The 27,331-nt window shown below is 40.9% G+C and overlaps 1 protein-coding gene across 4 annotated transcripts in view; it reads right to left on the reverse strand.

Annotated features, from left to right (window-relative positions):
• Nucleotides 1-21,920: 21,920 nt before the first annotated feature.
• cntn5 (contactin 5) overlaps nt 21,921-27,331 on the reverse strand; it is a 100,998-nt gene continuing 95,587 nt past the window's right edge. For 3 of the 4 annotated variants that reach the window (XM_056375159.1, XM_056375161.1, XM_056375158.1), the window contains 6 exons: nt 25,362-25,596; nt 25,163-25,272; nt 24,827-25,013; nt 24,582-24,694; nt 23,573-23,741; nt 21,922-23,051 (listed from right to left, as the gene is read on the reverse strand). In XM_056375159.1, the coding sequence (XP_056231134.1) occupies nt 22,948-23,051; nt 23,573-23,741; nt 24,582-24,694; nt 24,827-25,013; nt 25,163-25,272; nt 25,362-25,596 (918 nt within the window). In that variant the 3' untranslated portion in view covers nt 21,922-22,947. Of the gene's footprint in view, nt 23,052-23,572; nt 23,742-24,581; nt 24,695-24,826; nt 25,014-25,162; nt 25,273-25,361; nt 25,597-27,331 lie in introns of all 4 variants that reach the window. The other variant, XM_056375160.1, reaches the window with a different exon arrangement.

A 27,331-nucleotide genomic window follows, 5' to 3' on the forward strand; every position in this document is an offset into this window, starting at 1 on the left:
AAACTGCTGAATATCGTAGTATTTTAAAGTTTGCTCCCATCAAACACTGTTGCTACATTATACTTTTTAATTTGATTTTATCTTATTATTATTATTCCGAGCAGTGACTGTGCCCCATCTTAGGTTTTTGGTTAAATTATGCCAGGGGGCTTAAAAATGTGAATTGTATACTGTGCAGACATTATGGGTGACAATGCATCATACTGGAATTAGTGAGGGTTTGAGGAGAGGGATCTGAATTAATACCTTGGTAAATGGAAGTAATTAAACTAGAGTCTAATTGGAGTCTGAGGAATTTGTCACATTCTCTTCATGCAACAGGGAAGGATAGTGATAATGATGTCACACTCCAAATTAGTATTTTGGTAGGCATGAGGCAGTGGCTCTGTCACCAGTGGCACTAAGTCGTTTGGATGACTCTTTCTACTTACGCTGCTTTACAGCATCAGGGGGCCGGAAAGAGGCTTTATCTTTGAGCAAAGTGTAAAAACCATCTCTGTGGAGAGGCGGATGTTGCAGCATTGGCCAGAACCAACACAGACAAATGAAAATGCATTAATATTTTAATGCTTCACTATCAAGAGCAGACCATAAGCTCCGTGAGTGGGGATAGGCTTTGGCTCAGTGCCATTTGGAAGGGAGACTTGTATCCTTCTTCCCTGATAACTAACTAGTAACCTTTTCCTAATAAGATGGCTGATTTGACTGTAGGTAGCGGTGAGATAAATCATCCCAGACAGATAACCTTCCTGGGCAGCGTCATGGGGCTGCAGCCGAGTTGTTAGTGTGTGTTAACATCAAATTCCAGCAATGGCCACTAGGCCTGTGGTCAAACTGCATTTTCACTAAATTACTTTTTTTTTTTTTTTTTACCACTTACTGTGCTTATGAACTATATGGAAGTGATGCCAGGATGCTTCATCTGATCAGGTAAAAAAAATAATAATTTAAGCAGCATGCCAGGAGTATTTTGTCAGAACTTTGACAAGCATGTCTGGCTTCGCCCTAGGGGAGCCCAGTTACATTATGAATCTGCCAAAGAAAGGGGGCTGAAAAGGTTGTTTCCCATGTGTCCTGTAATTGAAGGAGACAGGTGTACAACTTCAAAATTGTGATTTCCAACTTATATAATATTACATAAATAGGATGGGGACCCTGTCTCATATCCCAGGAATTAATCTACAGTCACGCCGCCCTAACACTGTGTAAGACACTCTCACTGAAAATCATACAACAGCGGGTATACCAACATCTTCCCACGTCCGCAGTCTTGTTCTCACTGCATTAAACAGGGTCTGTCTGGCCTTTCCTGATGGAGAATCATCAGCTCAAATGGGTTGGATTCCACAAGAGATATCAATAATCCATGCAGAATAAGCATCAATTAGCTCCTGCTTCAACCTGCAGGACCCCAATTATATTATGAATCTGCTAAAGCAAGGGGCTGAAAAGGTTGTTTCCCATGTGTCCTATAATTAAAGGAGACAGGTCTTTAGCTTCACATTTTTGATTTCCGATTTCGAAATATTACATATATAGGATGAAGAACCTGTCTCATATCCCAGGAATTAATCCACAGTCATGACACTCTAACACTAAGAAATTCCCACTGAAAATCATACAACAAAAGACTTGGACCCAAAGACCACAATGTGTATACACTACAGTGCAGAGGTTCCCAGTTAAAGGTCACACAGGCTCTGGACTACGTGCATTCTCTGATCACCATCTGCTATCACCTTCCGCTGCTTAACGTTTCACCTCTGATCTCGGTAACTGTCTACACGTTTGACACAGTGTTAGCCTATTTCTGAATCTGTGACACACATTCCCAAAATACCTCAGTCGTGGCGGGAGTGAGCCACAGTCAAACAGCTGTGAGGACATGGAAGTGGAACGAAGACTGGCCTCTGGCTGCACCTGAGGAGGCAGCAACAGCCGCCGCATCTGTTTCCTTACACATATGTATTTACAGTGATGAAATCTCACGTCTTGTAATGAAACCGAATAGAAACCCAGGGTGATTCATCGGGAGGTGTAACGTTCATCATGGTCACCACTAAAATCAAATTAAATCTACATGTGACAAAGAAGGCCAAAGAGCCCAGTTTGCCTGGGGATGTGTGATTATTGGAGTCATAATAACACTCTTGCATCCATTATCCATTTGGTGGGAATATGACTGTGGGGAAAGCTATGGTTCGGTGAAGAGGTAATTCCCCGAAAATAAAGCTAAATAGTGCATTCCAGCTGTATGATGCTTTTTCAAGAATTATGCAGGAAAGCAGTCTAAAATATTGCCTCAACAACACACCAGCAGAGACTTGTGGACGAGTGGTTAGCTGTATGAAGCATGGCTAATTGCAATCTAAAATAGCTGCCTGTAGAGTCTTTGAGGGAAATTTGGTTTAATTAAGATGATACTCAATAGAGAACTGTGTCCCTGTACTCCTCTCTCATAAAAGGCATGTGCACATTCATATTAGTCATGCAAACATAAGTCTACCGAGGAGCAGTGCCCATGTCTTTCTCTGTGACTGCTCCTACGGAGACCAAGAAAAAAAAGAAAAGAAACCACAGGAGCATGCACACACCAAACTCACACATGCTCAAACCACACTGGCTTTTTGCACACACTAAGTGAGTGAGACATCTTTCACATATCACACATGTGGGGGGAAGAAATTAGATATGAGACACACATCTTCCCACATCCTTAGTCTTGTTCTCACTGCATTGAACACGGCCTCTCCGGCCTTTCCTGATGGAGAATCATCAGCTCAAATGGAAAAAAGGCTTGGATTTCACAACAGATATCAATAATCCATGCAGAATAAGCATCGATTAGCTCTGCAGTGAGCTATGCACAAGTCAGGAGACTTCTGATTAGATTTCCTCTGATATCACTGCATCACACAGTAGGGCAGTCAGTGTATGTTGGAAGATGTCTGGTCTCCTTGTGGTGAGAGAGGTGGGGGGGCTGTTGGTTCCTAACATGCCCCTGTCAATTCCAACTCTCGTGCCATCATTCTGCAGCAGCAGCCCTCAGGGGTGCAGTTTGTTACATCGACACAGCGAGCAGAGAAATGTGATACATTAGTGGAAACCCTGTTGCTCCGAGTTAATTGCTGTGTGCACTCTGCAGTGCTGAACTGGGTTATTGGGTGAAAGATGATGACTGTGAGATGGACTACGAGAAAAAAAACATTTCTGCTCAATGCACAGCTCTCAATTTTCCATCTGAAAGTGCAGAAATGATAGAGTTTAAGATGTCACACTTGACATGTGTATTACTGGCTGGGATTTGGCAAACAGTTCTGACTAAGCCAGAGGAGGATATTTCATATCACATTCAGTATCAGCCCCAGACACATCATGTAGGGTAGCATCAGATATAAGTTCATTTAAGGCAATGTTAATTGAGTTAATTATGCATTCAAGACAAACAAATGCCCCTTAAAAAAAAAAAGACAGGATTAGATAACTTGACGTCTTGTGACGACAATTACCTCAAAATAGCACAAACTGTTTTCCCCAATTAACAATTGACACTGCCATGCATACTCTTCATTTCAATCAGGTATTAAGGTAATTGCACAGTTTCCGGGTGGCACGCAGCTTAGTTCCAGAGGACAGCTTTTGAGAACAAGACCTGTCACCGTTTTTCCCAGCTCATGATTAATGACCCTAATTTAGAAGTTTTTTTTTTTTTTTTTAATCCAATCAAGCTCTGACATTTCCTATCAGATGAGTCCTTCCTCATTCTTTCCGTTGTTTACCTCCTGACAGTGCAATCTGCCAAAGTGGCGAGTGCCGGGCTCTCGTTTATGACTCCTATGTCCAGATGACGTTCGAGCAGTTATGCGTGATTACCTCCTCTTTACACAAAGAGGCATCTCTAAAGCATGCGAGTGTCCACAGGGATTGCATTTATTGCTTTTCGCTGCACAGAGAAAAATGGGATAGTAAGCTTTTTTTAGCTTGAAATCCCACGGCCGTGTCCGAGCAGAGACGCATCCTCTACAAGATGCTGGAGAGTAAATACAATCCGGCACACACGAAAGCCTCATCCATGTCTCCGTGTTTGTAGCTTTTGACTTACAAATCTTCTCAGTGCACCTAAGAAGGGATGTCCTCGGGACAGAGGCGGTTTTATTTTTTGCCTCATTGACCTTCATAAGGTGAAACTTGTCCAGGTGGACCCCAGGCACAAATTTAAGTCTGGGTGATAAATTACAAGTGCTGCTCTACTAGCTTTGTAAGCAAACAGTTGCTGTGTGCTTTGCTGGGACTTTGGCTTTAATTTGAAGCAGCAGAAATTCAAAAAGAGACCTCTCAACCGCAGCACGCCCCTGTCGAGCCAAATAAACTACTCTTTGGCACCTTCATCTGTTGGCCCCACACTGCGAGCATGTTTTGATACATCACTGATCATCGCACTGAACGTGAAATTTCTGAAACTGTGGAGCAGAGGATAGTGCTTAAGAGATTTTAGCATTACTACACTGGAAAGGAGCCTTTGTTCTTATTTTTAAAACCAGATGTAGGATGCAGGTTAGCACTTCAAATGCCAGCAGCCGCTTTTGATTTACTCTGCATCCCAGAAAAGACTTTGATTCCATTTTAACTCAAAGTAGAATATTTCACATCTAATACGTCATTGGAAAATGAATGATTCACTTCTCCTCGTGGCAGAGAACACAGATTTTTTCCTCCTTGCCCCTTGACCACAAAAACACAATTCTGTTTGGAAGAAAGAGAAAAGCCAGACTGAGCAGGAACTTTTATCATTTATGTATCAAATATGATATAAATATATGACAATTTATTACCGTTTTCCTTAATTGTCAAAAGAGATTTTTTCTTTACTTTCTAAATGTTTTTTTTTTATCTCTTTACTCTTAGAAAATCCTGAACACAATTCTTTGGAGTAATATATGTTGCTGTCCAAGCCAATAAACACACTAGCTCATTACTTAAAAAGTAAATTTCAAAGAAACCATGATTAAAAACCAGCCACATGCAATAAGTGGTATAATTTATTGGACAATTCATTTTGAACCATCTGGGAGTTAATAGCATAGGATTCAGTTCATATCCTGGTCCCAACAGAAAACAACAGATTGCATGTAAAACTGGATCAATCTCTCTCGCTGCTTAATCCATCTGGACACTATGCTTTTGACCAGACATCCTTTTTGAGTGCCATTTCAGTTGGAAACGATGCCACTGCTTTTCTTTCTTCCTCATTAAATCCTGGGCTTTAGCAGCTTTTGTGGAAATATTTGATACGGACAGAAGTTTGGGCAAGTTTATTTTTACCCCATCCGGCATGTCATTTAATGTAAACATGAAGAATGTGAAGTGAATGTGAAGTGTTTTCTTCTCTATTGCAGCGGTGGTGTGCACTTTTTAATGGTGCTTTAAAGCTGGTTTTTAAAAGTTTCAGGTACCAACATTTTCGGTTTTTACTTACTTAATGTTTGAAGTAATAAAAGTTATACTACTGGGTAAAAGTGAGAACAAAATGAGTGCATTTTTCAGTAGGCACGGTAGAGCTGTCACAGTTCTGATTTGTGGGTTGATCACATATTGCACCCTCAAATGATGTTGTTTGTAAGGCCTGAGTCCTGTTCCATTCTCTGCCGAACAAGCCCTCTGGATGACTGGTTTATTAGTATTCCTCAGGCAGACCTGAGAAAGCTGTTGAGACGCTCTTGATCAGATAAATCAGTATTAAGGGTTTTCATCAGAGAGAGAATTACACAGGTCCTCCAGTGCTTCAGACTCTTCCTCAGGGAGGCTGAATTATAATTTTACATTCTTCAAAAAGTTTTCCAATCATCTTCCCTTCTCATGGTTAAATTTAAAGTCCATTAGTTTTATGTCACCTGAAGTTTCTCTATCCAATATATTTCTTCCGCTGACAGAGAGAAAGGGCCAAAGAGATTAACTTCCACAGAGCATGCTAAAGGAGAAATCAAGCAAACAATTCTCCCAAAATTCAAATCTGCAGTACAACTCCCCAGAGGCAACGAAGGAGTATTATGTTTCTAAGTGAAGCGATATAGGCACATACAGTAGGTGCGCAGTTACATGTGGAGGCACGGAGTGGCAGTGAGCTGCTAAACTTCATCATCTCACAGAAGGACACTATTCAAGACTTTAAGGACTTCAGACATTTTCTGTGTAAATGTGAGCGACCTGTTGTAAGTATATGTCACATTCAGTACCTGACACAAAGGCAATCTTGGGCCACTGGTGATGAAACAAAATGACTTTGGAGCTCAGGCTGAATAACTGTTATTGGGTCAATTTCATGTTTGAAAAAAATACAAAGTGAGTGGAAGAAAAGCTCCCTCAGAAGAGAGCAGTATTTCTTGCTGAGGTGTGTGCTTTGAAGGAAAGCCTTAATAACTAATAGCTTTCAATTTTAAAAGCACATAAGTACATGCCTCCACTGCTGGTGATTGACTGATGGAAGCTTTGTTTGCTGTCTGTGGGATCCCTATAGCTTTGAGCAGGTAATTAATTGAAAAGAAAAAAAAAAGTCTTGGTATTGGTCAAACCTGAAAAGGACCTATGCAACTAAAAGCAGTATGTGGCTGAAAGTCACTGCTGTTTTTTCTGACGAACACATATTAATACAGCCTGCACTTCCATGCTCAGTCAAATGAAGTTAGGATTTTCACAGTCCATCAACATGACGCATAGAATATCATCTGACAGGGTAAATGCTGCCACAGAGCAGAAAGAAATGCTAAATCCTGAGCACTGGCACAGATGAGAGACAACAAATCCATAACACTACCAGCCTCATCAGCAGTTACATAATTCTGAATGGGCTCAATAGACTGATGCCGCGCAGACCTTATACAATGTGCCACACTGCATCATCGCTGTGCCTTTCAATCAAGCTACTTTGGACATTTTGTAATGAGACGCACAAACCAGAAAATTGAAATGGCAGGTAGTTACGCTTTCAAAGCAGATAATTATACGAATACAAAAGCAATGACAACAACAACAACCACTACCACTGCTACTGCTACTACTACTACTACTACTACTACTACTACTACTACTAAACATAACATAACAAACAAGAATGTAATATCCACACCACCTCTAGACTAAATTCTATAGCTAGACTAAAGGCCCCGCTAGGATGTAATTCTCATAAAATGCCAAGAAACACAATATTGTTGGATGCATAAAAATATAGAGACGACTTTTAGCTCCTCACCACTAGTGAAGCAAAAGTGAGACAATGTAACTTTTATTAAAAAGTGGCTGCTGTGGCTAAAAGTGACGAAGCAGGAAGGAATAAAGAACGTTAATGAGGTCAAAAAACTGACTCAAGTAGGTGGCTATTAGCCATCATAAGCTACCAGGCTGTAGCAGACTGAGTAAGAGTGAGTGTGTTGTATCAAGCAAGGACGTGTTTCACTGTTCATTGAGCTCTTCCTTAGTGACAGACAGACTATAATGTGTCCATTATCAGAACTTACATAGTGTTGCTTTTACTTACTGCTGAGCCTGACAAGGATGAAGTGGCAATAAAGTGGAAATTTAGATGTCTTGGCAGCTTTAAGATGAAGTGAGGATGGATCCCAATGATTGACAATGACCAAGTTACTGTATATGGGAATGAAAAGACAGACAAAAGAAAAAAGAAAGTTAATACAACTCCAAAAATGACATTCCCGTAAAAGCAGACTCAAGATATAATGTAACAAAATCTGATAAAAACACTGTAACTTCATTTCTAACTCTAAATGAATCCACTGTTGATTCTATTGGAGACTAAAGACTTTTCCAAAGCGTTGTAAACTAACAGGCAGCTGCAACAGCAGCTAAATTTATAACTGTGTAGTCGTGTTTTGGTACATTAGTTAAATCAGTTTGGTATCCAAGCAGGCATGACTTTTCTAAAGTAGGCACAGTGACATTTGGACCCAGCCATTTCTCAATGCTGTCCAAAGCATTTTCCAGAAATGGACAAACAAGACCACATTTCCACATTTCTCATCACAGTGCTCACTGCGCAGCAGATGCTGCTCACAAATGTCAAGTTATTATTCTCACTCTCACAGACATCATGTTAAACTTCGTAAAGTAAAGCCTCGCAGCCCGGGTCTGAGTGCCAGGTGAGGTCAGGACTAATGACTGTCATGAGTGTCTGTAAAGACAGAGTCAAAACTGTCAGCCATCTCCTCACCACAATGTCCTTACACAAGCACAAAGCTGGTAAATAAGCAACGAGCACTGGAGACTGCAGTTGACAGAAACTCAATATTCCAAGGTCAGGGCATTTAACAGACAAAGACAAAGGGCTTATCTAACCACTTTTCGTTTGCCTCACATCACCAGCAATGCCAATCAAACCAAATGAGTGACAGCTTCCACTTTAAAGATTTATGCTAATCTGATAAGTTGCATTGAACTGGCCAAGTCAGCTGTTGTTTACGGTGTCAGCTTTTATGAAAATGTCGGGATAAAAGACGCCCCAAAAACAATTAAAAACAATCTTTCTGATATTCAACTGGATGTAGCTCGATCCCTCTGAGAAAAGGCTTGATATAACATCTGTGTTCAACATTTTTCTGTTTATGTAACAAATACTGCGCACACAGAAAGCACCAGAGCGACTGCACTATCAATACCTCACTTGTGTGTCTGGATTTATCCTTTTCTTGAAAGAAGATTATACCCTTAGCTTTCATGTGTCATGTGGTTTGATGAGCTGCTTTGCCAAACATCTCTCGCTGTTAAATGCGAGGCATTGTGGGACGGAGTGTATTGTAGGAAGGAGAGGAAAATATTCTGATGCTCAGGTGTGACAAATCCCTCTGTGAATTTGTCATAAAACAGCTGCAGATTATAAACAGGCGGCTCAGAGAGGAGGGATGTGACACAGCTGAATGATACAAAACAATTAAGTTATATGAGTCTACGTTATTATTTACATACGCTCCCTTTGCACATCATGACGTACGTTACTTTCAACGGATGCTATAGAATAAAGAATAAACATGTTTTTTGAGACAAGGCGGATGGTAAAATAACTATATTTTACAATTGACACATTGTGTAAAAAATACAATCCTTCAGTCTACAGCGTGACACACCATTTGCTCTGATGGCGGCTCTTACCTGGTGAGAAACAGCTTTCAAATAACAGTTTTATCATAAATATTGCAGTGCTAGTATAATTTAAACATCCATATCTATTTGCTCTCACTGATGTTGTCGGAAAAACTGTATCACAACACAGCAGCACTGTTTTGAGTTGAATACATTAAATATAAATGCTTATATCTTACACAGTTCAGTTTAACAGCATATAATAAACAGATTAAATCCTTTGCAAACATGCAATGTGTACATCATGGATAAATAAAAAATTCCAAGTACAAGTAATACATGAAGCCCTCTTTGTGTTTTCTGTTTTTTCCACAGAAGACTGCTCTGTGTGGACAGACAGACTGATCTGCCTCTGCATTCATTAGACAGCGGACAGAGGAACAACATGAAGAAACAGAAGAAAGGATGTAGGAAAGGTCTCAGGCCAGATCCAGTCTCAGCACACTGAAGGCTGCAGGTTTGCTCATCATCCTTGGGCTAAATTATGCCCATTTCATTACTAAATTTTTAATGTGACTCTCATGCTTTTATTTGGAAATGATCCTACAGTCAAAGTACATTACATTTCAGTGATTATTTTTTTCTTTCTCTCTGATTCCAGACCTCTGCGTGTTGTTTCCCTAGAAACCTTTCAGCTTTTGTTTTGTGATCCCGGTACAAGCTACAAATAGCCGGCGAGCGCAGGATTTCTCGTTTAGCACAGGGCCCATTAGTATGCACGCCATGAATCATAAACGAAGTATGGACTTCAACAGGGCTCAGTGGAAATGCTAAGCATGTTAAAACATTATGCTAGAGCAGCAGAGTTGCTGCACAGTTTTACATCACAGCCAGGAGCCATCAAGCTTGTGTGTGTGTTCAGACTATTTGACTGTTTCAGTGACCGGAGTGAAAACACAGAGGTGATCAAGTCACTGCAGTTCGGACTCTGGATTCACCAGCCTGAAGAGCTCAGTCTGACTGAAGACGCATCAGCATACATAATTCACCCCTATGCATGTACGCAACGTTCATTTAATCAATATATAGCTGTCACTGCTGTTTGCACAACGTGACTCAAAAACATGGCGGTGTTCATACCAAAGGATCGAGACCTCGGGGACAGTCCGGCGGGAGACCACTTCAGCTGCGGCTTACATGTGCGAACTGCCATTTCGGGAAAAGATTGAAACCGAGGGCTACATGTCATCTGTTTTCACAAAACGGCCTGATCTGAGGCTTCTCATGGTCTGCCATTGTTTGAATAAACACAAAGTCGGCTTTTGTGTGGAAATGCTAAACTGAGATTAGCTCCAGCGGTCAAGCAGGCTACACAGAGCCTCAGACGAGCGCGCGGTAATCACACAATTGCTCTGATGGTGTGGAGAGCCCTGTAACTGAACCACTTAAAACAGACTGTACAGCTGCTCCAAAAAGAAACCCAAAGGAAATGTCTGAAGATTATCCACCAATTGCACAAGTTAAGAAATCCAGCAGGACATTCTGAAGCCCATATTACATTGATTTTGTACCAGCGTACGCACAGTAAACACAGCAGTGGCTCTATTGATTTCTGCGGTTCTGTTTTTGTGGGATAAATGGCCGATTTTATTTCAAGTACATTCATCCAAAATCTCCATTTTATTCATAACCTCTGGAATCCTCAACATGGGTTGAAAAATGCCACGTTCTAGCAACACTTTATTACAGTCATCTATCAGTACATGAGTTTGACGTTGATGCTTCCATGCAGTGCCTTTACAATAATTTCAATTTCACTTCGGCATCAGATCATTTAGATTTTACTAACATAAAGAGGATATCCATAAATCATTTTTCTCTGTGCAGTCAAATTGTTTCTCTCAACCCTGATAAGAATTCTCAGCTGTTAAAACGGATAAATGGTCTCTCAACAATGCACTTATCTTCTCATGTGCAGCATCAAACATGTCTGCATGGCCATTCTGAAATGAGAGGCATCTCATTTAATGTGAGGAGTTTGCATGCTGTGATGTGTGAAGACGATAGCTCCGACAGCTCCCACTATTATTTGATGATTTATTGTAATTCTCTCAGTGTGGGCATCTGCTTTGTTTTCAGATCTTTACTTTCCAGCTCCCCGTGGCTCCTTCCTGTCGTGTATTTTTGCCTACGCTTTGTCGCAACCATAAAGGAGCTGTCTAACGCGCTGATTAGTCTCCAAGACAACGTTAATCATGAAGCCCTCTCAACAGTAAGAACCTTGATGTCCGGTCCACCTGAAGAGACAGCACTGACATCTGTGGCCCATCCCGGATGTTTGTAGTGCATTTTCTAAATTAATTTGGCTTCTGTTTTCTTCTGTACAGGAAAATCAGTCGGATTTGATCTACCATCCAGAGAAACAGGATCTGTACATGAGACATACTGGTCTGAACGAAGGGTAAAGTGCACCACTCCTGAGAGCAATTTCCTCATTTGAGCTTTAAGTCAATAAGGTCAAACATAGGACATTAATCATTGGAGTTAAAAAAAGAAAAAAAAGGAGAAAATCTCTACCACTCGGTACAAAGAGAAGTGGCTCCTTGCTCAACCTATGAGCGTAAAGCTAGATTTCCAGCCTACAGCTCATTAAATCTGAATTGAATTTCTTCTCAGTTGCCTGTGTTGCAGATCTGTATTCACCTCGGGTGATAAACCTCTTCTGGCTTCCAATTAAGGGAAAACATTTACATGTACAGCCCAATTTAAATGCACCGCCATCAGAGCAGACATGCTCAATCACCTCCAAGTCTGTCTCATTCATCATGGTCTGACTTACAGCTGCAGCCTCCTTGTATATTGATTCTCCAGCATGTGGGTATACCTGGTTTCACTCAAGTCTGGGAGGACATTGCAGCTCGACTGGGACTATACCTCGGTTTGTTGTCAGGCTTTGACTGTGTGCAACTGTCATACAGGGAGGACGACATACAGACAACACCTTGTGTAAGACATCAGAGCTGAATGATTTAAGCCTTGAGCGCATTGGCAGTCTGTACGGTATTGACACTTGCATTGATTCTCCAAGTATCATTGTTATATCCACCCTTTAGATGTTGGTTTCCTGCAGGGCATTTGAGGTGTACACCGACATGACCTGCTGTAGCCAGCTAGTTTATACAATGAAGTGTTCCTCTGGTCAAAGAGAAGGGAGTTTGGACTCAGAGATGAAAGCTTTGAAAGGTTGGTTCAGACAATTTACAACAAAAATAAACATTTTTTCTTACCCCCGTTGGTCTCTGGCCATGCCGACAGTTTTGGTCTTACATACACAGAAGTTTTGAGATTTAGGTCGATGAATCTTCTGCTGTCATCCCACTGTAAAAGAGGTAATTTTATTTGTGCTGCTGAGAGCACTGAAGAATTACATTTGAAAAACACCCCAGCAGTGTGTATTTCAAAAACACTGTCCTGGATACTCTGGATAAACTGATGCTCCTTGTGAACAGTTTTCAAAGGGACTATTTCTTTGGTAGAAAGAAGCTCCAGTAAAAACTTTTAAACTTTTACACACACTTTCAATGTGTGTGTATTTGTACATAATAATACCATAATAATCTGCCTCTGTATTGAGCGGGTGAATGGCTTTTTCAGCTGTGTACCGCATGCTTGAGATGGAAAGAGACTGCACTGATGCTTTCAGTTCAAACGAAAAAGGAGTTATTTTATCTCTCTCTTTTGGCCTGTAAAAGGTTAAAAGGTCAACTCCTCTCTTCAGTGGTGATCCTAGACTCTGGGGGTGGGGGGGTGGGGGGTGGGGGGCAGGCAAAGAAGCACATCAAGAACCATCCCACAGGCTTACTATTGGCAGACACTACAATTTAATGATGTTCCCTAAACGCCCAACATGCAGACTATTGGCAGACACTACAATTTGCACGTCCCCAAGTTGCCTCACATGCATGCAATCAGTAAACCCCCATCAGGGGCCCCACTTAGGGGGTTTAGGGACTGCAACAGTGTACTGTATAGTGTCTTTATGGGAGGTTTATGGGGGTTTATAGTTGTCATTGCAAAATGTGGCATTGAAGGGGCGCCATCGAGGGCCCCTTTGGCCTTGGGGGCCGCAAGCATTTGGCTGGTTTGCCTTTCCTGACAGGTGCACCTCTGCCTCTCTTTCATCCTTATCATGGCAATGCTTAATGTCTTCTTAGTTTACATCTTCTGAATAACATAATACAATAAGCTCATTCACACGCTCACAATAAGAATCTCAGGAGCCAAGTGAAATAACTGTGAACAGAGTGAATAGACATTGTTGTTGTTGTCCCCTATGTTTATTTAACGTTGAGCATATTCGTTGAGTGGTTTATGTTGTACACATTCCATGCAATTTGTCAGATAATGCATTTTGATTTCATGCATCATGACACAAATAGAGCTTCATTGAATTATTTCAAATGCTCCATCAGCAACATCCTCACCGAAACACTTGGTTAGCAGTCAGTGTCAATGATAGTCACAGACTTGATACTTGAATAAATGAGTACTCAAATGACACAGCTGTTGTTACTTTGCACATTGCTAATTACATTTGAAAATCACATTTCAGTCAAGCTGAAATAAGAGCAAAACTTCTATGCAAGTTCAAAAGGGCTTCAACTTTATTCTATTAGTGATGGAAATTCTCAGATCTCTTCTTCTGCAGAGTCTGCGATGGGCAAATGTGGGGCTTTCCAATAATCCACCCAATTTAAACTTAGAGATGAACAGCAAAAAGAAGTAAGGAGATGAGGAGAGTGTGGCCTCTTTACTGTTTTATTACTTAGTTTCACTTTGAAGGAACCCTCAGATTGCTTCAACTGATCCAGGTTTTACTGTGGCCTGCCACCCAGGGAATCTTTAAATCAGGCAATATGTCAGCCCCTTGAAAGGTTCGCTGCACCTGGCTTTACTGTAAAGTAGGCAATGAAGCTGTAAAAGGCCAAACGATGAACTGGATGCTCCCTTGCACAGCCGGGCTCCAGACCAAGGATAAACCCAGCATTTACCTCTCTCTCTTCCCTCCATGGAAAATCGACGGTGGGGGCTGCAGCAAGGTCTTAGCGACAGGTCAGAAGAGTTCAATCCCGGAAGAAGCCAGTGCATTAAAGGAACTGATGAGACTTTGATTCATCTGAATCTGAAAGTAATGAATAAAACATTGAGTATTACCTTCAGACCCACTTGTTATTTAGATCTATAAAAAAATATATAAATATATAAATAATACCCGAGACACAGGAATAGTGAAGCTGGACTGATTCAGTACAATTCATAGACAACTTGAGACCCTTTGAGGAAAGCTTGTAGCCCTGTCACCGTACACCTCATATCCAGCTGTACAAGATCACAGGTGCACTGTTAAAGAACGACCCAGTGAGCCTTAATTTCAGGAGGAAAATTGTTACCTAGAAAAGAGGAGAGTGGCCACAATTGCTTCTTCTTCTATTCTGTGATGGGTAAATTTACAAGGCAACCTTGACAAATTAGATGTGACCATCTGCAGGCACCCTGCATTCGCTGGCACCAGAAAACTCATGTATGTGACATTCTGGTGATAGACATCTGTATTTTTTTCACAGATGCTTCACTTTCCAAAATCCTCTGTGTAAAAAATTGAAAAGGTTCTCTTTCTTTCCCATCTAACAAAATAACATAGATGGTATCTGAGCTTTGAACTAAAAAGTGCAATAAAATTATTGTTGTCTCTTCTTGTTGGGAAAGGTCAATGGCACTTGGTTCACAAAGTTAAAATGCAGTACTCAAAGCAATTTTAAACTGAGTCTCGGGATGGTCAGTCTGTTAGTTAAACACTTTGATCCAGACTACCAAAAAAGTTGCTTAAGGCTCCGTCTACCAGCAGATAAAAGTCTCCACTTGTCCAGCACTTTTCATTGCAAAATACCTCTAAAACAGATGGTTGAATTCCCATCAGCCTGAGCTGTAATTTTCCAAATAATGCTAACGTTTTGATGTAAGATTTCAATGCAGGAGTGCCATACAGAGCGAGGCCTACATGGATACAAGAAAACCCACGAACCAATGATGAAAGAACAAACCTAACCACACGCAAGCCAGCAAAGTGACTTCAGTAGCATCAAAATGCAACAATATACACACAATGTTCTATCAAGAATAATATATAAGAACTTTGTGGTTGGTAAAGGCTGGATGAACTTGTAAAATTAAGTTATTTGCTCTGAGCCAATAGTCAGATGTAGCTCACATACTTGAACATCCTCCTGCAATAAGCTTAGATAAAGTTCGTGTGTTACCTGACGTAGAGTAGCAGTGCAGTCAGCTGCACGTGATGGACGGCCTGGACGTGTCAGCTCTGTAGGATGTGATGACTACGACGTGTGGACTGTGGGACTGTCGGGGTTAGTTAAGAGCCTGGTGACCGACCGTTTTACAGATTAACTGGACCTGGTAGAACCGTCCTCTTCTTCTTCTTCTTCTTCTTCTATGGTGTTTATTGCCGGTGGACCTTCTCACAGGTGAGTCGTGTTCACAGTGGCGCACTGGTGGGCGTGTCTGAACCCCAGCAAAAGTTTCTTAAAGTGATAGATCCCCACAATGCCTATCAGATGAAATTATTATATTACATTATATTTATGTTGGCAAGATGACAAGCTAAACATTAAATACAAGGCTTGTGTTATCATGTAAACACACCCTCCTCAAGCCAGAGGTTTTCTCTAAGTTTTTAAGCTTTTTTTTTCTTCCGTGTGTGTACATTATAAATTACAGATTTTTTTTGGTCTTGTGTTGATTTTTCAAAAAAATTCAATTTAATGGCATTTGAATTAGATTAAAAAAAAAAAAAAAAAAAAAATCACATCTTTAAAAATGACTGCACAGTGTAATGATCGCTGGTTGGGTATCTGTAATGATGACTCACTTTTGCCTTCTGGGGTCAGAGTTTACTTTTTTGCATAGGGTGCAGAGATGCTCTATAATAAAGATGACCCATTACAAGCTGAATGAAATGGTATACACTTCCTGCCTCCTAAGAGGATGTGGTCAGCTGTTATGAAGTGTGACAGTAGCAGTACAGTAGCTAATATTGATACCTAATTTATTACTTACCTATCTGCATCCTTTGGACAAGAAGACAGATACATTGTTCCTGTTATTACAGCTTATTGCTGCACAAAGCTTTGGCATTTTTAACACTTATTGATGGACCATCTGCTTATCCATGTCAAAACTATACAACAATAGATGCAGTACAAGTTTGCACCTTATTTTGCAGCTCGTTTTTACCCGCTAGTTTGATATCTAATCAACCCAGTACAAGATCATGTCAGTCTAATAATATTCTTTTTCCCTTCAAAAACAGTCAAATAATAACAATGATAAAACTGTTGAGCAAAAACACATAATTTCTTATTTCAGTTTTAACTTTCAATTCATGGTTTTACATATAAATCCTTTTAAATGTATGTTTATCTGGTTGGAAAGCAATAAAACTACAAAACTACAGCTGAGTTATGCCGATTTTTATCTGGTGTTCATCTATCCGTTCTGTTCTCTAATCTATTCTGTTTTAATGACCCCCCGCAGATCACCCACATCTGTACAATAGGAGAATGAACCGAGAATAAACTGTGTAACCTAGATACAGTACCTCAAAAACTTATTTATGGATTTGCATAAAACTTATCATGCAAATTACTGCCCCTTAGACTAGCGCCACCATCAGCTCAAATTTTATGCCATCTACTAAAAGTTATTGTGCACATCAGTGTTTCCATCAGGAAGTAACCTTTTGATGTTGGTGATTCCTTGACCTTTATGCCTGTGTCACCATCATGTCAAATTTTGTCCATGTTCGTATGACTATAAATTATCTACATGGTACAACATTGACTGTTAAAATAAAGGGTGTCATGATTTGTCTTCTCGTTCCCTCCTCTGGACTTACCTACCCACTGTCACAACTCGTGTCTCAGCTCTGTTCACTTTGGCCTCCGTCTCTGACCTAACTGTGATCCTGACTGCCCGATCCACCTGATCACCTGCTCTCCTAATTTCAGTCACATGAGCTTCCCTGCCCACTTACACACCTGTTCCTAATTTCCCTGATTTGCTCCCTGTTATTTATGCCAGTCATTTTTCCCAGTCATTTGTCAGATTGTCTGCTCATGTCTCCATGTGTTTCCCTATGTGCCTGATAGCTGCTACCAGTCTGCCTGCCTGTCTGCCTGCCTGTCTGTCTGTTTGTCTGTCTGCCTGTCTGCCTACCTGCTTATCCATCCGTCTATCAGCCTGTGTGTCTGCACCTGGGTCCTCTCTGCCTGCGCTGCTGCCACCAGCAATAACAGACAGGTAGCTGGGCAGATTATAAGGTCTTGGCAGAGGTCTGCATTGAGATAACTACTTTCTTGCCTGACCTTTAAATCTCCCTATGCAGCCTCCAGATTTACAAATCCATCCCATTATATTCAGTCCCACAATGGGTCTGGAGCAAAGTAGCCTGGATCTCCAAATTGAATCACCACCTTCACCAATCTGCAGGGATTTGGCTGAATTCCAATATCTCTATAAACAAATCACCATATGTGACTTTAATGTCCTGAAAGGGATTGTACCTGCAGGGGAAATTATTCCAAGTGATTTCTTTTGAGCAGCATGACGCAAAAAAATAAAAATTAGAAATCATGTGGTTTAGCAAAGTATGGTATGGACATAGAGCTTTGTGCAAGTACAACTATATAGAGCAATCCATGACTGTATTATTGGAAGTATAAAAACACAAGGCGTGAACTACAAGGGAGGGAAAGTTTAATCAACAGGATTTGTCTTTTTTTCTTCTCTGATTTACTCTTAAATGTGCCTCCCTAATGAGGCCTCTCAGCAGGGCATTTCTGCTTTAATTTCTTATGAGGGAGGATCCACAGTATATCAAATTTGCTTGAAGTTCCCCTCTAATAGTACACCATCTGCCATCACACAGGCAAGAGCATTTGTTTCGAAAAAATATAACCAAGATCTGCAACTAGTGGATCTTTAGTTTGGCTTTAAGTGCTGTACGTTTGATGGACGCTGCATTTTGAATTCATGGCTCTAATAAAACCATCCATGCATGCACATGTCGGACCATCTCAGGACCGAATGAGGCAGTCCTTTCTTTCAAATATATCAGATAGTATTGCAAAGGCAACAGAAGACATGCAGAACAAACACTGATGCCACAACATACTATCTTGCTGAGGACACAATATAAAAGTGTTGTAACAAACAATGCACTTAAAGTTGAGCCTCGCTAGTGCAGCTAAAATGTTGAGAGTGGTGCTAGAGGAAAGGCCACTGGGTCATTACAATCACAAACGTTTATCTCTGTGGGAGCATGAATTCAGCCAGAGCATTTTTATAGTCTACCAGCCCGATATCGTGTGTGTGTGTTGGAATTTTTGAGTGGAGTGTGGAGCTACAGAAAAGGTCTGGAATTAAACAAGTTCATCCTCTCGGAGGCTTGTAATGTAAATGTAATCACAAAACAGCTCATTAGATTTTTATATTTCTTGAGTAGAACTATTTTTTCCTTGGTGTGCTGCTGTAGAAAAAGTCAGTGTGTTCACCAGAAACATTACAATTTAACCTTCTGGTGCCTGAATATCTATATCAGGTTTTATGCCACATTGAACAGTAATTGAAAATATATCTCAACAACCTCTTGACCAAAGTGTCAGAGGGACCGGCCAACCAACTCATATCATTTTCTAGTAGCTCATGGACCAAAAAGGGAAGAAAAACAACACGAGGAACAAGTTGTTAATGCTACTGTACACAAACAACAGAAAAAAGGCAGGATTTCTTCTTATTTCCTGCAAAGCTCAGCAGCACAACACATTGTGCACTGTGGCTTCCTGATGGTACTTCTCCAGTGCAGCTGGTTTTAGAGGTCAAAAGACGACTTCAATTATAACTTCAATAATTACTGGACTGGTGCAATACAATGCTGGATGTTGACTCTCTCTGCAAAGCTGCTCCTTTAATCCCTCTGTTCACAGTCTTCAACAGAACATGGCACACTTCCCTAATTCTCATTCTCTGCCACCTCTGCCACTGCCGGGGGGGGAACCAACAGGACGAAAAAATCCAAACATCACAGAAACCTCCTCCAGCAAACACAAATTAGCTGGTTTTATCAGAAGACCCAACAGTTATATTTTTACATTTATATACCAAAAAAAAACAAAAAAACCAAAACAAAACAAAAAAACACAGGATGTCTCGTACAGCAGCAAAGATAGGAAATAACTCGGCTATCTCACTCGACAGCTTAGAAATGATCTCATCTGGAGAATGTTTCTTTACCACGCAGGGTTTCACATCACACATAAGCTTTTAATTATACTATAAGACTGTTAAACAGACATACATAGGAAGAAAATTATGAATTGAGCACACTTAATTAAAGCTTATTGAGAAAGATTGAAGGCAGAATTGAAATAGGGTGAAACCACAATTATTACTTATAATTCAATTGAATCTGTTAATGGTCTTGAAGAAGTCCCCATTCCCCCACCCCAACTCCACACACACGCATGCACACGCACACACACACACTCACACCGTATTATTGTCCCATCCTTCCTTAATCTCTAAGAAACATTTGAGAAATGCCTTTTCACCGCCATCTTTTATCCTCCTGCTTCGACTCCTCAGCTCCACAACCCCTGAAAAACTTCTCATATTTGTACATTCGACCACTTGTAGTGTCATGTACAGTATCAGCCATGGAAACGACATCAACAGACATCAACTGCAAGATGGAAAATTGCACAGCGCACGGGAAAAAGTCTCTTACTGTATGATATTTCAGTTTACCTCCCACTGTAGAAGCACAGGGTTGTTGGAGGGCCCTGCTCTTCAATTTCAGCAGCGAGTGTTAAACTGTGAAAAGCGAAGTCACTGCTCATCTCTCAATCACAGAGCGAATCCTCCAACAACAATGCCAGTGAGACAATTTAATACTTGACTTTTAAGTTTTACAAGGCCAAAGGACGTTTAGGAACGGATGAAGATAGAAGTGTATCAACTGATATTTGCTGGAATATCATATTTGAAGGATTTTTAAAAGATTTTTTTTTGTGTAGACGAGTCACCCTCATTGTGTATATGGTTTAGGCTTCAGTACAGTAAGCTTTTAGTACAGTCTGATTGAAAAGGAAAGAGGAGAGAAACTTTACACAACACATGCTCTTACACAACCTCTTCATGTATGTCGACATGGAAACTCCAGAAATACTATTCTCAGCAGCATTGAGTGATTGAGTATATCCTTTAACTTGAAGTTCCTGCCTTCCTAACAGCAAGCGTCAGTCCTGTTGAAGTGTCCTTGGAGCAGAGATGTTGAATCCTTCAGCTTCAGGGTTGCTGTTATATAGTACGTGTGTTACTAACCCTATCAAGTGAAGAGGTTTATTACATTTCAGTGTAGTGTGACCTCTTAAGCCTGGAGCTTATACTCATATACTCATACTGATGGTAAATACTTTTCATAGAACCACTTTTATATTCAGTCTGTAAAATAACAAAACAGAAAAAATTTAACGGCGTCCCAAAAAATATATTTTCTATGAATAATATATTTTCTTATAAAAAATATAATTAATAAAGCAGTTGGGGTGATCTCAACCTGAACAAGTGATTATTTGTTGATTTCAAGCAACATAAATAGCCCTGAAATAATGTAATATAGCACACTGTAGATAACTAAAAGTACAGTATATCCCAGCACACACTGTTGTGCACAGACCCACACAGACGCGGATATTAACCTAGGCGGAGTTCATGTTTTAACTGCTGACACTATAGCTTCTGGCTCTTTGAACCAAATGGGTCCCCTTGCAGGATACATAATCCATTATCATAAATCAGATGCGCCAACACAGACAGGTGCTGCATGAATAATTAAAGGTCGGTACATTAGCACTTGTGTGGAGGTATGTGTTTGAGCCGACGTTATTGAACGGGCTAAAAGCGCCGCAAAACCCCTCCATCCACATTAAACAGCTTAATGCTTTGCACTACAGACGGAAATGATGTACAAGTTAGAAAGAGGAGCCCAACCTCACACCCTCCTCCCTCTGAATGAAACCCAAACACAGAGGTCTGAGTCGGTGGGATACACACAGCTTGGAGCAGTGTTCGTCCTCTGTTCTCCTGTGTGGTCCTATCTCTAGTGGTTGAGCTGGTAGCCTTGTCTGAACCTGAGCGGGTGAGCCAGGTTACTCTGACTGTGTAATGGAGAGTCCAGGGAGCTGGAGGCAGAGCAAGCAAAAGGTCTGCTCAAGCAAGGAGGCTTTAGGACTACAGATCTCCATTCTAACATTAATTACACTTGAGGCAAATTCATTTGGATTTCTGCCCAGTGAGAGATAAGCTTTTACTGCAGACAAGGCAAGAATGGAGCCTGAGAGGAAGGAGAGATACTCTTGATGCTGCCCTATTTGGCTCTGCAGCGGTTCTTTTATCACAGAAAGTTTTGTGGCCTGTAATGCCACGTGTGTGGAATTCAATCAACCTGTAATTTACATAACACACGGCAAGGTGCAAAACTGCAAGGTGCAGAGCTGTCTGATAGACCAGCCACACTCCAACAATTACAGATACAATATAGAACGAAAGTGTTGTAGTGAACTTGTTTTGTGTAGAGTGAAATATCTGGAATGCATTATAGCGCTTAAGTTGATTAGTTCATCAACAAAAAATGTAGCAAACATTTTTATTATCCATTAATCATCGGCTATCTATCAGGCAATCAAACCCTATGTGAGAATTGTTTTGAATTGATTGTAAATTAAATATCTTTGGCTTTAGGAAACAGAATGGGCATTTTTCTTCTTCTGACATCGTATAGACAAAAAGATTAATTGGTTCATTATGAAATAATCAACAGACTGATCAACAATGAAAATAATTGTTTGTAGCCTCAGTGCATCATAATAAATATTTCTTTTCTAAGAGTTAGAAATTACAAACACCAAGTATTTAAAAAATATACATCACATTTATTTTGTACTGACACCAAGAGTCCGTACAGAGTTGTCTTTGTCTATCGATGTGTTTGGGCACTACAGGTAAGTACCTGTTTCCTACTTCCATACATCCAACAGTCAACAAACTGTATCACCAAGCATTGCTTAATCGCTACCAAGAAACAGAGAGTTTGACATAGCTGACACACACCACTGTGTTTTTTTTTCTTTAAAGGTAACACAATGTACAAAAAGCAAGTCTGGAAATAGTAAGATTCTTGGTTCCATAAAAAACTTTTTTTCTCCTCAATGTGTGAATAAGAAAACAATGCACTTATCTCTACTGAGCTTCTGCTGCATTGCTTGTTAGGCAGCCAAGGGGTAAATTGATGCAGATAAGTAATGAAAAGAAACAGGCCGGCTGATCCCTGTATTACTACCACAGCAGCTTTCGAGGAATTGTTCACGCTCTGTAGAGCCCCAGAGCTGTAGGAGCCGTCTGGAAGTGGTTAGATGCCAGTCAATGAGAGGAACACATGATGTTAAAGTAATGATTAAACAAATCTTTCCACACAATGTACACTACAGTACAACACTACCGTGATGTTGGAAAGAACGGTGCAAATCAAACGTCCAGGGGCTCAAAAGAAACAGGGAACTAAAAAGGATGAACTCTGAAGAGCCGTGTGTTAACTGGCAGACTCAACCCCCTTCGGCAGGCCTCAGGCCCTGTGAGATGGGTAAGGCCAAAGCAAGCAGGCAGTCAGAGGGAATGAGGGAGTGGAAGACCGGTGGCTCCCTCCACGGAAATGAGGACGGCACAGTGGCCTCACCAGGAAGCTGAAGGCACCAGAAGAACCAGGAGCAGTGCTGTCCATGTTAGGCTGGGTGGCAGACAGTGCACTGAGCACTGGTTGCTTTTTGCTCGAACACCTAAGAGAAGAGAGGGAGGGAGACAGGGAGGGAACAGTGAACACTGATGAAAACAAAGATGCTAAACAAAACACCAGAACTGCATTCATTTTTAAAGCTAAATAACTCCATTGATATGAATGAGTTGCTCTCAGGAAGTTTGGAGCTATGAATAAATTGTGTTTTTTCTTATGTAAAAGGAAGAAAAAAGGAAAATGATGAAGAACAGGAAAACAGCGATTCATTGCCCATGAAAAGCTGCTTGGTCATGTTGTGTGCAACGACTGCAAACTTTCTGTTCGTCGTGTTGCTTAAGAGTTAATTGGCTGTGCAAGAGTAAGAAGGTTTGTGGGGGCGAGGTAATTATAACAGTATTAGCCAAGGAAAACTTGGCTGGCACAACAGCTGTGGTGACTCAATTAAGGGCAGAACACAAGATCGCTACAAAGAGAAAACGGAATGCGCATGGGGATTGAATTTCAGAGGTCATGAAACAGAATGTGAGGCTGGGAGAGGAGGCGACTAACTATGTTGGAGCTTACCGGAGGAGGTGACAACTCGAACTTGGGAGCTGACCGCTCCCTCTCCCCCTTCGCTGAGGGCACGCACCTCAATGATGTAGGTGCCTCCCTCTGGCAGTGAGAGCATGGTGGAAGGGTTGATGGTTCTTGTCACCTGGTTGTGGCCTCTGCCCTCCTGTTTGAGTAACACCTGCAGGACACATGCACATTAGGGTTTACAACGTATATACAGCTCATACTTATGACATGTACAGTATATATTCAAGCAATATCACACGAGAGGGAGTCATGTTGTACTGAATGTCAGTGCGGCTGTGATTCGGTCATAGGTGCACATAATACATAAACATTTTCCTCATTTGCACAGTGCACACTAGCTTGCTACTTTGTCTACGCACTCCTCAGGTGTGCGCTGAAGTATCCAGGCTTCTTCTCTTCATCTTCTTCTGAAGACCATACATCATTTAATTTAAATGTTATTTCTGGAAATATAATCATCTTTGCAAAGTTTGTCACAATTAAAGATAGATAACGGTCATTAATGTAATGCTAATTAACGGTTTATAGAACACCTGTAGATCGAAGTGATACATGTAGTTAAAAGTCCCAGTGCTGTTATACTCTATATCAGCACTCATGGAATATATATATATATATATATATATATATATATATATATATATATACATATGAAGACACACTTAAAAGGCTTTGATTGGCATGAAACCAAAACATTATTTTGGTATAGATTCTTTTTTTGTGAGTGCAAGCTAAAGCATCACATTTCACAGAACCCTTATAATACATTTGTCAGTTTATACTGATTCAATCTCAGATTCTGATGTTAACTGATTTCATCAACACCTGTGTGATGTTTCGTTTCCAGCTGCAATGACCAGGTCCTGCAGCTCAATGGCCTATTCGTCATACCAAATTGACAATTATTAACAACTTCACATCCCTTTAGTTGCATTAATATTTTCCTGTTTTATGAAACTGAACAAACACGGCTTTAGCAACAGATCATTACCATGTACCCGATGACATCAGATTCATTGTCTTTTGCCTTCACTGGGTCCCAGCTTAAAGACACGTTGTTGCCCTCTTGAATCCACATGAGGTTGGCTGGTGGTTGAGCAGGGGCTGAGGACAGAATACAGAACTTGTGAACTAGGTCAATTACTACACTTTTTATGAGGGGATTTAGAGCGAACTTAACAGGTAGCCTCTGTTCCATATATAGTATTACATAATTAGTGTCAGTGCTGTACTCACGGGCTTTTCTGGTCTTGGCTGTGACAGCAGCACTAGCAGGACCCTGGCCGATGCTGTTGAAGCCCTTTACTGTGATGAGATACAGACTGTTGCCCTCTAGTCCTGTCAGGACCATGGACGTTTCATTTTTCACAGTTCTTTGTTTTTTTCCTGACTCTTCCTGCTCCATGTCTTTCCAGTAGCTGACCTTTAAACAGAAATGAATGAAAAAAATGCTATTTTCAGACTTCTACTCATGCACAGAGGTATGCATGCTTATGCAAAATGTCACATACTGTATGTAAATGTGCAAGTGTGCACACAAACACACACATCCACAGGCAAACTTATAAAAACCTCATATCCTCTTGGTCTTCCGGGACCAGGGTTGGGCGGTTTCCAAGTGACCCTAATTTCTGATGAAGAAATGCTGTGAGCTTTCACATCAGACGGAGCTTCCCTTGGTTCTGTGAAACGAGTCAAAACATTGACAATCATACAAAAAGTATTCCCTCTGTTCTTTTTTGAATCCCTGCAACCACACGTATTCACTCACCGCCTTCAGCAGAGTGGATGATGACAACCCTGCTGAACGGCCCATCTCCCTTATTGTTGTACACTCCCACCTTCACTTCAAAGGGGGTAAGGGGAGGGAAGGTCTCATCTCTGTATTTGTATGTCGTAGAATCAGCAGAAGTCACCATCTTCTCCTTCCAGCCTCGGGTCCCGTTGGCACGAAATGCAACAATATACCCGAAGCCCTCACCATTTTGGAACTCCTCCGATACCGGCTGAAAATATCACAGAGAGATACAGTCACCCGAGCGTGTCCTTCACTGAGATGGAAGTGCAAACCAGGCTTACTAGCACTAAAGCTCTGTAACTGATGGTGCATTATTTGCACATTTGCACATTTTCTCATTTGAACAGCTTCCTCAGTCCAAACAAGGGTTTCATTAGAATGAAAAAAAAAATATCAAGCATAACTTTTTCCTCTATGGTTGTCCCGTATAAGCAGCTTTCAATTTCCTCCCCATTTACTGTAACTGTCTGCCAGTGTTAATAAAGATGCAGTCAGTCTTCAGTAATAGAAACAAATCAGATCTGGCTCAGTTGTACCCATTATGTAGCTATTTATCTTTCCATGTCTGACAGGAGGATTTTGGGGACACGGGTTTTGTGTGCTGGCTTCAGTGCTTATCTATGGTATTCCTGAAGTGGTAAAACTGGGAGCTGTCTTCCACAGCTGCTCTGTGCTTAATCAAATCAAATGCCAATTTATTAAGTGAGCTAAAATTTAATTAAAATACGAGCTGCGGGGATTAAATCTTTGGCTAAATTTATTAAATGACAAACACCTGTACACCTGTTTTTGGCAACAAGTCTTCCGCTCACGAGGTAATGTGCTGATTTGCATAGGCTTCAAAAGAATATTGTCCCCTGAAGGCATCACCCAAATTAGCCATCTAGTCTACAGAGGGAACGGTGGTGGATGGAGGTGTAGTTCACATTTCATTCAACAACGACCAATCACCATGACTGCCTAATTACAGGGATGATTAGTGAAAATGAATTAGCTTCCATCAAAGCCATCATCGGAGCTGGCAATGGTTTTAAAGACATGCTAACGAATATAAGTCTTTTAAAAACAGCATGAACAAATTAGCTAGTTAAGTCTAGAAACACTTGCAGGTTTGGGAATTGAGATAGTCTCAGATAAGTGTGAGAGTGCCGATAATATAACTGAGGTAAGTCTTAGGGATGAAATTGTGGGGCCTGCTGGGCTCGGTGACGGTGACTGTGGGGGCATCACTAATGGTCCTCCCAATGGCTCCCGAGAAAAAGCAGTCTCTCACCGTCGACTCTAATGAGACGGCTGAATGAAGCTGCGGAGACTGTTTAGTCATTCATCCTGCTTAATAACCCTGCCCACCATGGCCGTCCAGGCTCTGACAACTCTCCACAGATGATTGGAGAGGTGGAACTGCCATGCGCTCACATGCCTCGACTGCCAAAAAGGGCTAACATTCCTGCTCCGTCTCCTTTAATATCCATCTCCATTGATCACAGACGGAGTCCTGATTTATTTCCAAAAGCATTTAACAGAAAGGCGAAGAAATAGGGCAGAACTAAAATGACTTAAAATGCCAAGTAGCAAAAGGAGGACGCTGCATCTAAATAGAACATCACAGCATTGTCCAGTGATACTCTTGAAAACTGACAGACTTATTGATGGGTGATTACTTCTTGTACCCGACAATGGGCAGAGAGGAAGAATCCTTTTTAAAGGAGCACTTTAATTATTCAAGTACATTCTGTACTTCAGATGTGAACCGACCCGATTGCAAAAAATGTCTGAATAATAACAACTGATCAGACTCAATAAGGTTTACACTCAGTTTTCTGCTGAGGCCACTTGATGAAAGATATTGTTCCAGCCATGGAGGTTTGTAACAATCAAGCTGCAGATATAAACAGTTTTATTTGTCTTATAAAGAGAGTCTGTAAGAATTCTGGGTAAGAAAC

This window comes from Seriola aureovittata, chromosome 4, assembly GCF_021018895.1.
Source record: "Seriola aureovittata isolate HTS-2021-v1 ecotype China chromosome 4, ASM2101889v1, whole genome shotgun sequence".
Lineage (NCBI taxonomy): Eukaryota > Metazoa > Chordata > Actinopteri > Carangiformes > Carangidae > Seriola > Seriola aureovittata.